The sequence below is a fragment of the Siphateles boraxobius genome, unplaced genomic scaffold, assembly GCF_051911475.1.
Source record: "Siphateles boraxobius isolate OS27281-9 unplaced genomic scaffold, OSU_SipBor_1 90, whole genome shotgun sequence".
NCBI classification, from domain to species: Eukaryota; Metazoa; Chordata; class Actinopteri; order Cypriniformes; family Leuciscidae; genus Siphateles; species Siphateles boraxobius.
In genome coordinates, this window is record NW_027509220.1 from 511,171 (window position 1) to 525,513 (window position 14,343).

A 14,343-nucleotide genomic window follows, 5' to 3' on the forward strand; every position below is an offset into this window, starting at 1 on the left:
TCCTGTCCATTAGACGCTGAAAAGTTGCAGGAGCCCCGAACAAGCCGAAAGGAAGGGTGACAAAGGGGATCTGCCAATATCCCTTTGTTAAGTCCAGTGTCGAATAAAAGCGAGCAGTACCCAGCCGATCAAGCAATTCGTCAACCCTCGGCATTGGATAAGCATCAAATTTGGACACCGCGTTCACCTTTCTATAATCCACACAGAAACGGATCGAGCCGTCGGTTTTGGGAACTAAAACTATCGGGCTCGCCCAGTCACTGTTGGACTCTTCTATTACCCTCATATCCAGCATAGCTTCCAATTCGTCCTGTACCACTTTTTTCTTGTGTTCAGGTAAACGATACGGGCGGCTGCGCACAACCACGCCTGGTTCTGTTTCAACGTGGTGCTGAATGAGGTTCGTTCGGCCAGGCAGGGGCGAGAACACATCTGCAAAATCAGCTTGCAATTTCTTAATGTCAGTGAGCTGGGAGGGTGAGATGTGGTCCCCACTAAGCGCCAGAGCGAGGGATTGTTGCTTTTGGTTCGCTTCTGGACCGAGATCCTGCTCTCTGCTCACCACCATCACCAGCATCACTGACTCTGCCTCAACCCACCTTTTGAGGAGGTTGAGGTGATAAATTTGATGTGCCCCGTCCCTATCTGTCCGAACTACCTCATAGTTGAGATCGCCCACTCGCCGTGTGACCTCAAAGGGCCCTTGCCACTTCGCGAGCAATTTAGAGCTGGAGGTAGGGAGTAATACAAGCACTTTATCTCCCGGTGCAAATTGACGAAGTCTAGCCCCCCTGTTGTACAGCCGACTCTGTCAGTCTTGAGCCTATAACAAATTCTCCATTGATAGCCCCCCCAAAGTGTGGAGTTTTGTTCTCAGGTCCAAGACATACTGAATTTTGTTCTTACTAGCGGATGGTCCGTCCTCCCAAGTTTCTCTGAGGACGTCTAACACCCCTCGGGGCTGACGCCCATAGAGAAGCTCGAAGGGGGAAAACCCTGTGGAGGCTTGGGGGACCTCGCGTACGGTGAACATGAGGGGTTCTAGCCACTTATCCCAATTTTTGCCGTCTTTGTGTACGAACTTTCGAATCATGGATTTCAACGTGCGATTAAACCGTTCCACTAGTCCGTCTGTCTGTGGGTGGTAGACGCTAGTGCGAATCGATTTAATGCCCAATAATTCATAAAGTTCGCGGATAGTGCGTGACATAAACGCCGTGCCTTGATCGGTGAGAATCTCTTTAGGGATTACCACCCGGGAGATTAATGAAAACAGCATTTCCCGGCGGCTTTTAGGAACTAACAACTGAGTTGTATCTTCTTTTGACTGGGCATCTTGGGTCACCCGATACAACTTATCTTTTCAAATAGCAAAATAGGGATAAGAGAGCGGTTGGTCTGGGTGGAGTAACTGGCCGTCGATAGAGCGGACCTGATCAAAAGCATTTTTCAGCGTTTCATCCTGGGACTGCTCCAGAGGAAAATCATTGCACTCTGTGAGGATAGTTCTCTCCAGAACGCTCCGTTCCCCTGCAGCAGGATCCAGAGGTCCCGGCTCAGCGTCTCCCACCTGAACAACCGCTGTCTTTCCCTTCTTTTTCTTTACCCAAGAGGCATCCACACACAAAGTTCCCAATAATTAGCTAAAATCAGGCCAATTGGTCCCCAGAATTAGCGGATGCCGGAGGTGCGGGTTAACTGCGACCTCCACACTATATTTTTGTCCCCTAAATTGGATTACCACAGGCATTATAGGATAACTCTCCACCACCCCGTGCACACACCGTATCTTAACCATGCGGCTGTTATCCAATGCCCCAGGTTGAATCAAGCTTTGATGAATGGAGGTTTGGTTGCAGCCTGAATCCACCAAAGCCTGATACGTACCCCCCTTGATACTCACTGGTATCTGGTACAGGCCAGTTTGATCGGGGGCAGCCTGTGGTGCGTCGGGGACCCGGATCAGTGTCCCCACTTCCATCTCTGGACACCGGTCAATCAAGTGTCCTGGGTCCCCGCAACGCCAACAGGCCGGCCCAGGCTTCCCCGCCACCCCAGTGGCAGGAAGCGGGTCAAGGGATTGGCGTGGAGAGAGCAGGGCCACCGGTAACGAGGAGGGGTGGCTAGAAGATGGAGCCCCCCGGGGTGGGGCCCTGTGCGCTGGGACCGGCTCCGCCAGGGCCCCCGTTCTCCACCTTGGCGCCGGCCGGGGCGTCAGACCTCCACGGGACCTGGGAAGGGGGAGAGGTTTGGGGAAAGAAGGGGATGAGAAAGAGAGAGAGGGAGAGAGACAGATGGTAGGGGTTTGCCGACCCCTGGGCACGCCACCATGTGATCTTTCGCCAGTTGGATGGCCTCGTCCAGCGATGCCGGGCGGTGGCACTGGACCCACTGCGCGGTTTCCTTGGGCAGCTTCGCCACAAACTGCTCCAGTACCACCTTGTTGATGACAGCCTCTACGTCGCCTCCGTCGGCCATCAGCCATCTGGGGCAGGAGTCCCGGAGCTGTTGCGCCATGACGAAGGGTCGGCCGGACTCTTCCAGGCTCAGAGACCTGAACCGCTGCTGATATTGTTCAGGGGTCGGCTGACCCGCTGAAGGATGGCACGCCTCAGGTCTTCGTAGACCAGGAGATTCTGGACTGGCAGTTGGTGGGTGGCTATCTGCGGCTCCCCTGTCAGCAGTGGGATGAGCCGCGTGGGCCAGTCCGTGCGGGGCCATCCCCGGGCCTCGGCAGACCTCTCAAAGAGGTCCAGGAAAGCCTCTGGATCGTCCTGGGGCCCCATTTTGTGGAGAGGTAGGGGCGGGGCCGAGGTCGTAGCTGGAGAGGGGATGGCCCGAATCTCCCATTCGAGCCAGCTCCGGAACAGCTCGCGGTCTTCTTGCTGGCCTCGGAGAAGCAGCTGGAAGTGTTGATCTTGCTCCTCCTTTACGGCCAGCAGGGCCTGATGTTGCTCCCTGTGAAGACCCCCGAGCGCTTGGATGAGCTCCGCAAATGGCGTTCCTGCCGGTGTCTGCATGGCGGTGGCAGTCTTCTTCCTCCCGGGTTTCGGCACCAGTGTGATGAGGTTCAGTGTGTGGAAGGAAGAAGACAGGGTCGGCTTGACTGGGACTCACACTTTATTAACTCAAAAATGAACGAAAAATAAATAAAAGTTGCGCTACACGCGCCTTCACTGTAGACACAGCTACAGCTATGTTCATAAAATACTCTTTCCACTGTATCAGTATTCAGTATCAAAATCAGCTCTTAGTCCGTCAGCTCTCAGTAAAAGTGTCGCGTGCGAGTCCCAAGTCCTTCTCTCTCTCCCGCTCTCTCATTCCCAGTGGCTTATATGCATCTCTCCATGCCAATCACTGCAATCAGACACAGGTGTTCATCATCTGCACTTGACCTACTTACTCACCGCGGAGCTCACTGGCTCCTCTCTCGTTACAGACTTAGCAAAACCACGCCCCCCTTGCCACACATACGCCAGCCGTGCTCTCTGAAAGACGCTACTCACAAACTGAAAAGGAAGCATTGGCCATTGTGTGGAGTTGTGAACACTTCCACCTGTACCTGTATGGCAACCCTTTCATCCTGGTCACTGATCACAAACCCCTAGAGGTCATATGGAACAACCCGCGTTCAAAACCGCCTGCAAGGATCGAGAGATGGGGACTGAGACTACAGCCCTACAACTTCAAGGTAGAATACAGGAAAGGCGCAGACAACCCTGCTGACTACATCTCCCGTCACCCCATCTCAATGCAGACAAGTGAAAGCACAAGAGCGGAGAAAGTTGCAGAGGAGTATGTCAACTTTGTGGCTGAGTATGCCACACCCAAAGCTATGTCTCTCAATGAGATATAAGATGAAACGCTAAAAGACCTACTCCTGCAAAAGGTTAGTACCCACATCAGAGACAACACATAGCACAGAATCACAGGCGACACACAACATGCTAAAAACAAAAGTACAGACAGATTAAGGAGGAGCTCACTGTGTCCCAAACCGATGATATCATCCTGCGAGGTACAAGAATTGTCATCCCTGCATCCCTCGAACACAGAGTGCTACAGCTAGCCCATGAAGGACATCAGGGCATTGTAAAGACTAAGACATTGCTCAGATCAAAGGTCTGGTTTCCTAACATAGACCAGAAAGCAGAACTGACCGTTAAGAACTGTTTACCATGTCAAGTCAACACACCCTTTACACAGTCAGAACTTCTAAAAATGTCCAAGTTGCCAGAAGCCCCCTGGCATAACATCAGTGCAGATTTCTATGGCCCACTTCCGACGGGAGAGTATCTATTAGTCATCATAGATGAATACTCCCGCTACCCAGTTGTTGAAATTGTGAGATCTGTCTCAGCCAACACGGTCATCCCAATCCTTGATAAAGTGTTCCCAATGTTTGGAATTCCCAGAGTCCTGAAAACAGACAACCGGCCCCCTTTTAATAGCGAACAGTTTTCTAAGTTCGCAGGCCATTTAGGTTTTGACCATCGGAAAATAACACCTCTCTGTTCTCAAGCAAATGCAACAGCAGAACGCTTCATGCGTACACTTGGAAAAGCAATCCGTCTGGCAGAAACACAGAGCACCCCATGGAAACAGAGACTCAACGCGTTTCTCTGTGAGTACCGTCCCACACCACACAGCACCACAGAAGCGTCACCTGCAGAACTGTTATTCCAGCGAAAGATCCACACAAAGATCCCGCTAATCACCACAACCTGCGAAGACAACCCTGATCACATCATCAGAGAGCGGGACACGACTGCAAAAGCAAAGATGAAGTCCAACTCAGATGTCCAACAACCCAAGCACAACAAACTCACTACCCCATTCAACAGCAAGCCATAAGCGGTGTCAGAGGTCAAAGGCTCCATGATCACAGCGACCAGAGATGGCCATTCCATAACAAGGAATTCTTGCTTCTTTAAACAGATAATTTCAGAGACAGAGGATGCGCTCACAGATCCTGATGAGGAGAATGAGGACACTGTTGTTGTTACACCGAGGTATCCCTCTCGAGTCAATCACCAGCGCCCATCTTACCTCAATGACTATGAGCCTGTTTAAAGAATGTCCACATTTAATCCAGCAACAGACTAACTTAAACGTTTCCAGATGACTGTTCTGTCCAATGGATTAATCTAAATGTTTCTAAAGTACTGTTCTGTCTTTAAAACTGTTTGCACAATACATATGAATGTACTTCAACAATTGGAAGTGTTATCCTATTTGATATTGTTAATTCTAAGTATACTGATAAGTTACCCGAATGTGAGTGTTTCAACACAGACCTGAATTATATGCTTATACTTTGCACCGCTGAGTTATTAATGACAAGTAATATTGTTATGGCAGTTAACAAGTAAATCAGATACATATATCCAAGTTTATGGGTCAAGTTGTTTAAAAAAAAAAAGAAAGAAAAAAAAAAGAGAGAGTTTTGTAATGTTCAGTTTGCAACATTAGTATGATGTTTACAACAATGACGTATTGTGGTACGACTGCCGTCATATGTTGTGTTTAGAATGTTGCCACTAGTCTGGAAGAGAGTTAGTGAGCTAGCAGTAGACAGCTGTATGTATGATACCTGTGGGAACATATCGTCACAGTAAAGTATACTAAATACTCAACTTACGTCTGGTCATTTCAAACATCCAAACTAGAACATCACACCCTGTGCGCCTCAAAACTAAAGAGCTTGTTTCTTCACGGGTGTGACATTATGTCTTTGTAAAGATGTCATTCAACCTGTGTTTCTGGATGCGGGTGTTTCCCGTCTCCATCTGACAGTCACGATCACTGCCTCACGTGTCCTACGGTGTCGTCTTTACTTTGTGTGGTAAAATTTGCTAAAACTCCTACGTTTATTTTGTTAGTTCCCAAGTTCCCTTTCGAACGGTCACTTCGTATTGCGTAGCTATACGCAGTGGGGGAAACTCCTTTTCCTCGATTTACTGAAGCCTTTATGTAAAGCGCATTTGCAGCTGCACAGCTAGAATATGAGCGTCTGGCTCGCTCAAAGGCTGCGGTGCGGCAACTGCACATCCAATGGCGCGGGCGCCTCTGACGTGCGACCAATGAGATCACTCTGCGTCATACACATCAGAGCCCGCCAAGGGGGCGTGACCTCAGTCTATAATAGTCCCCGAATTCGCCATTATAGCAGATTTTACTCCTTCAGCGACAAACTTCACGTCTCTGACCATTTATTGAGCCTTCGCCGTCGAACAAGCCTTCAGCCTGAGCGAGCTTTAGTTCAGCAGACTGCACATCTCAACCGTGTTTCTCCTGACGCCGTCTCTCCTGTGGCTATCCGGCGATATCCTTTTCAATATCTGTTTATTATGTGTTTATATCTGTATCAGCGTTGTTCCATATGCCTCGTGTTAAGCGAGGCCTACGAACATGCGAGCTGCATTTCATGCCTGGGACTCTACCACGCAGGGAATGCACTCTCTGTCGGCGGATGTGCGGCATGCCTATCTCCGTGCTGCGAACTCGGCTAACGTTAGCTCTCTCTCGAGACGGCGGCGCCGCGTCACCCGCGCTTCCTTCTCCGGCCCTACTTCAGCCGAGGAAGAAGAGGCGCCGCAGCCAACGGCATCCAGAGAGCACGGACGTTTGTGAATGCACGCCGGCCACGTCCCCGCGTGCTTCACTCACTCCAGCTCATCTCCGGTCCCGTTCGAGGGAGATCAGCCCATCCCCCCCCCCCCCCCCCCCCACGTGGCGGGCCTCGTCTCCTTCGGCGGACCCAGCGACCAGCACAGCCGGCGAAACAGGCCTCTCAGCCCCGCCCTGCAGCTGATGCCCAACGCTAGCCGAACGCTTCCCGCCAAAGCCGTCCTAGCACGCAAAGGAAAGAGAGGGCGCGTGTCCCGCGCTTGCCGGACCACCCTCAAAGAGACCACCCTCAAAGAAGCCAGCAAAACTTCCCACAGCCCCCTGATCAGTTCAGGCAGCTGGGGATTTTATTATTATAAACAGGCCTTCAGCAGTGAGCGCGTCTTTGCAAACAAACGCCGTTTTCACGGCGACCCAAATAAAGCACACGAGCACAACACATGGGTTCACGGTCCCCCTTCACTAGGCGGCCCCTCCCCTGTTGTAACACTGACTTCCCCACACGCAAATGCTTGTGCAGTCAGTCCAACATTCAATGTGTGCACAAATCACAATATATGGGTTCACTGTCCCCCTTCACTAGGCGGCCCCTCCCCTGTTTTAACACTGACTTCCCCACACGCAAATGCTTGTGCAGTCAGTCCAACATTCAATGTGTGCACAAATCACAATATATGGGTTCACGGTCCCCCTTCACTAGGCGGCCCCTCCCCTGTTGTAACACTGACTTCCCCACACGCAAATGCTTGTACAGTCAGTCCAACAATCAATGTGTGCAAAAATCACAATATAAGGGCATCAGGTCCCCCTATGTTAGACGGCCCGTCCCAATCAGTGTGTCAAGCCCTAGCCACACGGGTTATAGCCTGGCAAGCTATCCCCGATGTGTCGAGTTGGGTCATAAACACTATAAAGCGAGGTTACTCGCTCCAATTCGCTCGCAGACCCCCGAAATTTCAGGCGGTTCTCGAGACTTCGGTGAGAAGCAACGTGGGTCACGTGCTTCACACCGAAGTACAAAATCTATTAGCAAAAGGGGCGATAGAATTAGTCCCCCCCGCGCTAAAAAATATGGGTTTTTACAGCCGCTATTTTCTGATTCCGAAAAAAGACGGCGGTCTCAGACCCATTCTAGATTTGAGACATTTGAACAAAGCTCTCATGAGACGGCCGTTCAAATTGTTAACTATCAAACATATCCTCGCGCAAGTGCGCTCAGGGGGTTTGGTTTGTCACAATGGATCTGAAAGATGCATACTTTCACATTCAAATAAATTCTCGTCACAGGCCATTCTTGAGATTCGCCTTCGAGGGCCGGGCTTATCAATACACCGTTCTGCCGATCGGTCTATTGTTGGCACCCCGTACATTCACGAAGTGTGTGGATGCAGCACTTTCTCCTCTGAGATTTCAGGGAGTGCGCATGTTAAATTATCTCGAAGACTGGCTGGTGCGAGCACAGTCGAGAATCGAGCTATTAGCTCACAGGGATTTGATTCTCGGCCATCTAAAATGCCTGGGTTTCACAATCAATGTTTCAAAAAGCAAACTAACCCCCAGCCAGAGCATGATCTTTCTGGGCACAAGTTTAGACTCGAGAGCTATGACAGCGTGACTCACACAGAGCGCGCGCTCTCGGTGCGAGCGCTTGCAGGCACTTTCAGATTGCGCGAGCGCGCGCCACTGAAGAAATTTCAGAAACTGCTTGGTCTCATGGCAGCAGCATCGCCAGTACTCCGCATGGGATTACTGCGCATGCGCCCGATGCAGCATTGGCTGAAACGCTGTGTGCCAACTCATGCATGGCAGTCAGGCAGCTCGCGCGTTATGGTGAATCACGGTTGTTTAAGAACCCTGATTCCCTGGCGGGCTCAGAACTGGCACCACGAGGGGGTGACAATGGGAACAATTTCCAGGAGGAAAGTGGTTCTTACAGATGCGTCCAACCTGGGTTGGGGAGCGCTGCACGAGGGCATGCCTGCATCCGGCCTCTGGTCGAGCACGGAGCAGAGCTTACATATCAACTGTCTGGAGATGAAAGCAGTTGGGTTGGCCCTGAAGGCATTTCTGTCGAACCTCAGAGGTCACCACGTCTTAGACCGCACAGACAATACGTCAGTGGTGGCCTACATGAATCGCCAGGGGGGCATCAGGTCAGGGAACCTGCATGCGATGGCGAGAGACCTCCTCTATATGGGCACAAACCAACCTGAGCTCTCTGAGAGCAGCGCATATCCCGGGCGTCCAGAATGTGGGCGCGGATATGCTTTCATGGGACAACACTCCCCTCGGCGAGTGGTCCCTGAACCCACAGACGGTCAGTCTAATATGGAAGGTGTTTAGCGAGGCCGAAATCGACCTTTTCGCCTTGAGAATCAACACCCACTGCAAATTGTTCTTCTCGAAGAACAGGGATGCGCTGGCCCATGTCTGGCCCAACCGTCCCTTTTATGCCTTTCCCCCCCGTCTCGATGATTCCACAAGTCATCAAACGGGTCAGAGAGAGCGGGTGCCCAGTCCTTCTGGTGGCCCCTCTCTGGAAAACCAGACCGTGGTTCCTGGAACTGGTTCAGTTATCGGACACATTCCCATGGCCTGTCCCACTGAGGAAAGACCTCCTCACACAGGTGAACGGGACATTGTGGCATCCGAGACCCAATTTATGGGCCCTTCATGTTTGGCCCCTCAACGGGTACCCAAGGACCTTCCTGAGAAGGTTTTAAGCACTATATCTGAAGCCAGGGCCCCGTCGACTCGGCGCCTGTATGCTTCAAAATGGTCAGGTTTTTCAAGGTGGTGCTCGAAAAATCAGGCTGACCCCGAGTCATGTGTGATATCAGTGGTTCGCTCATTCTTACAGGAGCTGCTGGACGCGGGTTGCTCCCCGTCCACGCTCAAAGTGTATGTGGCAGCCATAGCAGCACATCATATTCTGACGGCTGGCCAGTCACTGGGAAGAAACGACCTGGTCGTAAGATTCCTGAAAGGTGCGAGGAGAATGAACCCCTCCAGACCTCCGTCTGTGCCGCCTTGGGACCTCTCCACGGTCCTGGGAGCTCTGAAAGGTCCGCCTTTCAAACCGCTCCAATCGGTTGATCTAAAAACCCTCTCGCTGAAGACCGCTCTCCTTATGGCGTTGGCATCTATCAAGCGAGTGGGAGATCTGCAGGCGCTCTCTGTGAGCCCTGCATGTTTGGAGTTGGGTCCAGATGACTCCAGAGTCATCCTCAAGCCCAGACATGGTTACGTTCCTAAAGTGCTCTCAACACTGTTCAGAGCACAGGTAGTGACATTATCAGCCCTCCCTCCTTCTGCAGAGGATGGAGAGGTTAATCTTCTCTGCCCTGTCTGAGCGCTGAGAATCTATCGGGAGCTTTCTGCGTCTTTTAGACAATCAGAACAGCTTTTTGTCTGCTTTGGTGGTAGATCCAGTCACTAAGCAAAGACTGTCTAGATGGATAGTGGATGCTATTTCTATGGCTTATACCGCAGCGGGTCAAGTTTGCCCTAAAGGTATCAAGGCCCATACGACCAGAGGTATGCCTCGTCATGGGCTTGGTCATCTGGCATTCCCATTAGTGATATTTGTGAGGCGGCTGGCTGGTCCTTGCCTTCCACATTTATGAGTTTCTATAATAGGGAAGTGCCTTCCCTGCAGGCGAAGGTGCTTTCGGTATGATTCAGACCCGTCGGTGGCTGGTCTTGTCATATATTACTGTGCACTATCACATTCACATATATATATATAAAACCCGCTGCTGGCCGGTTGTATTCATGCATAAACCCGCTGTTGCCGGTTATATTTACATATATATAAAACCCGCTTTGGCCGGTTATAATTTCATATATAAACCCACTTGACTGGTTATATGTTCATATACTAATAACCCCAACAGTGTCTGGGTTCATTGGTGTAGTATGTTGGGTTATTTCTAACTGATGTGGACTATTTTAGACCTGACGGTGTCTGGTCTATTTATACATAATTATGCGGTTATGGCTTGTTCTGTATGCTCAGGGGTCCTGAGTTGCAGTGGCAGCCAGTTACTCAGTGCGGCGTTTTGCATGGCGTCCCCACTGCGTATAGCTACGCAATACGAAGTGACCGTTCGAAAGGGAACTACTCGGTTACTCACGTAACCTCAGTTCCCTGAGTTAGGGAACGAGTATTGCGTAGCCAGCCGCACTATAGTAACATGGCAAGTTGTCGCTTCAGTCATTAAACCTGCTATAATGGCGAATTCGGGGACTATTATAGACTGAGGTCACGCCCCCTTGGCGGGCTCTGACGTGTATGACGCAGAGTGATCTCATTGGTCGCACGTCAGAGGCGCCCGCGCCATTGGATGTGCAGTTGCCACAGCGCAGCCTATGAGCGAGCCAGACGCTCATGTTCTAGCTGTGCAGCTGCAAATGCGCTTTACATAAAGGCTTCAGTAAATCGAGGAAAAGGAGTTTCTCCCACTGCGTATAGCTACGCAATACGAAATGACCGTTCGAAAGGGAACGGAGGTTACGTGAGTAACCGAGTAGTTATATTATTAAAGCCAGTTGTGATCGTTTCGTCTTTTCGGGCACTTCCTTGTCATCTACTATACGTCTCAGTTGCATGTAGTTATGCATCTTTTTTACTTATTACTATAGTAGCAGACATGTGTAACAAGGACACTGTCAAATAAAGTGTTTCCCAATTTTTTATAATGTGAATTAATTCCAATATAGAAATATTGAAAGTAATTCTATATAATTTATATTTACTTTAGAATCATTAAGATGATTAAGGAAAGGATCAAGACATTTTTAAATCAACACATGAGTTTGAAGGTAACAATAACATGGTAAAGCAAAATGTTAATGGATTAATAAAACGTAATGAATATTTTAATTAGATTTAATTGATTTAACAAGTAGATACTATAATATTTATGTAAGATTTGTTGTGTTTTATTTTGCCAGTATTGCCTGAAGAAAGTCTGCAGTTTGGCCAAGGGACTTGTTCTGACATTTGGTCAGAAGAGGTTCATCGTTGTTCTTCCAATCATCCAGTACAGTAATTCTTAATTTTTGGTTTTTGACTCAGGTAAGAGACTTTGACTTTACATCAAGTTATAATGTCAGGTTTCAGTATGTGCGTCCTAATTAAAAGTTTAAGTAAACTAAATTGGCAAAAGTATCTCACTTTACCAATTTATAACTACTGGTAAGGTTTGCAATAAAATGTTGTACAATAACAAGTACTTGATGATGATCATTACCTTCAAATCCGGTTATTCCCCATCCAGTGGACCAGCAGGTGGTGCCAGTGTAAAAGACACTGTCATTAGCAGCCAGGCAGATTGGGCTAATATAGCTGGTAAAGTTCACTGGCTCACTCAATCTCAGCAAGGCGATGTCATTGGTCGACTGTGAAGGGTCATAGTCTGGATGTGTAATGATGGATTGGACTCCTCTACTCACCTCGTTTGGGTTAGAGACTGAAAGGTTTTGGCTTTGTCTGCCCAGATAAACAGTCCAGTAACTGTCTGAGGGTCTGAATGTGAAAAACAGTTCACTCTAACAAATGGACTTACACATTAAATCACACATTATTTGATTTATACATCTATTTTGTGTTCTTACGAGAAGTAAATGCAGTGAGCCGCAGTGAGCACCCATTCGTGGCTGATGAGGGACCCTCCACAGGTGTAAGAGCCATTGGTGTAAAGACTGACCTGCCAAGGCCAGTTTCCCGGAGGTGCATCCTCACCTCCCACAATACGAGTGTTCAGTGAGGAAACCCCACAACCATGTGCTGAAGGGAATAGTAAGAACTGTAAATAATTCAAAAAAATTTAGATATTATTTATACTTTAAACACATTGTTACCTTTTATAGCTTTTCTTGTGTCATCTAAAATGTAAAAGGACAGAAGTAGTTAAATAAATAAAAGTCAAACACAGTGTGAGTATGTTCAAGATTAATCACTTTATGGTTCAGAATCTAGCTGTTGCAGAATCTCTGCTCATTTCAGTATTTTAGATACTGGTGATACTCCAATTGACTGGGCATGAATAAGCTGATAATCACATCCTATGAATCCAGAGTTGTTAACTAGTAAATGTATTCAGCAAAATTTAATGCAAGGCTCCACCACCCTCTTAAAATTCACCAGAACCCTTAAAATAAAGTGATACCAATTGAAGACAATCCATGAACTGTACATACAACCAGATGACCTATTATAGGCTACTACCCTGAAAATCTCATTAAGATTTTTTTTGTTTGTCAATTTCACAAACAATTTAGTTTTATTAACAACTTCTAAAAATAATTTCTTGCAGTGTATCTGTTTAGAAGTTTAGATACTTTAGGCTGTCATGTGTAGGAAAAAAGAATAAAAAAGATGTAAAAAAACAACAAATAAATAAATATATAAATAAATATATATATATATATATATATATATATATATATATATATATATAATTGTTATTTTCTTTGTGCTGAGTTAGTTGTTTTAAACACATGTTGTTGTATTGCAATTGTAGGAAATAATACATTCTTTGCATTAATTTCTACAAAAATGTATAAATAATAAATAAATTCTTTCAGACGTGTTATAAATATTGACAAAAACTAAGAACAACTTACTGATGAGAAATATCAGCATCAGATACTTCAGATACTCCATTGTAATAAAAGCAGTTTCAGTTGGCTCTAAAAATGGAGTGGAGCTGTGGAGAAAATGCATGTAGAAATATACAATCATGACTCATTATATAGAATACATAGCAATACATCTATGAAAGTCTTTTTTGTATCAAAGTTTTTTGTATCAAAATAAGTCAAATAATATCTGAAAAACCCTTGCATACCTTGCCTTATGTTCATAGCTGTTTCTGACAACATCTGTCCTCTATTCACTACTGACATCTATATATCTCAGAATACCATTATGTACATCACTGATATGAGAATTTAAATATACACAATATGCAAAAGGTTTCTGTGTATCTGTCCTCTGAATAATAAGGAAGTATTACAGCACATAAAGGCTGTAACACTCCACTTGACTACTCGGTAGAGTTTACACTAAATAAGGGGAACAAATGTCCCGTTTCAAAAACCAACAGTGAGGAGGAGCACTTACAATTGCCAAAACAAATTGCTCAGCAGAAAACTCAAGTGTATTTTACAAGACAACAGAATATGCACAGGTAAACAGTGTTTTGGCAGCAAAAAAGTGCGTGTGAATGTAATACTTTCCATCTCCAGTCTATTTCGACATTACATTCACCTGTGTCCTATTAATGATCTCATCAGCTCCCTCATTTGTTCTAGTATTTATACTCCCTGTTTCTTTCAGTTGGTGTCTGTTCTCGCCAATGTTAAGGTTCATTATGTCTGCTTCCCTTGAGTTCTCCTGTTGTAGTATATATTTGGACTAAAAACTGTTTTGTTTGAATCTTCGTCTTTGTGTGCTTCCTGACAGATGCACACTGTTGGATGAGAAAAAAATGGAACTGAATTAGGCTGAATGATAACACTATATCCTCTATAGAGCTGCTTTACAGCTGAAATTGAATTGATTTGAACCAATCAATAAAGTACAATATAAATACAGAACACTTTACAATAAGGTTCCATTTGTTAACATTAGTTAACTGCATTAGGTGACATGAACTAACAATGAAAACTTCTTATGAAGCATTTATTAATCTAGATAATAGTCCA

At 47.1% G+C, this 14,343-nt stretch overlaps 1 protein-coding gene across 1 annotated transcript in view; it reads right to left on the bottom strand.

The window, feature by feature from the left end:
• LOC143733093 (transmembrane protease serine 9-like) overlaps positions 1–13,703 on the bottom strand; it is a 41,992-nt gene extending 28,289 nt beyond the window's left edge. Inside the window, exons 1-5 of the mRNA XM_077224652.1 lie at positions 13,485–13,703; positions 13,261–13,343; positions 12,496–12,519; positions 12,250–12,421; positions 11,886–12,160 (exon numbers count right to left, since the gene is read on the bottom strand). Coding sequence (XP_077080767.1) covers positions 11,886–12,160; positions 12,250–12,421; positions 12,496–12,519; positions 13,261–13,300 — 511 coding nt within the window. The 5' untranslated portion in view covers positions 13,301–13,343; positions 13,485–13,703. The remainder of the gene's footprint in view (positions 1–11,885; positions 12,161–12,249; positions 12,422–12,495; positions 12,520–13,260; positions 13,344–13,484) is intronic.
• Positions 13,704–14,343: the final 640 nt, after the last annotated feature.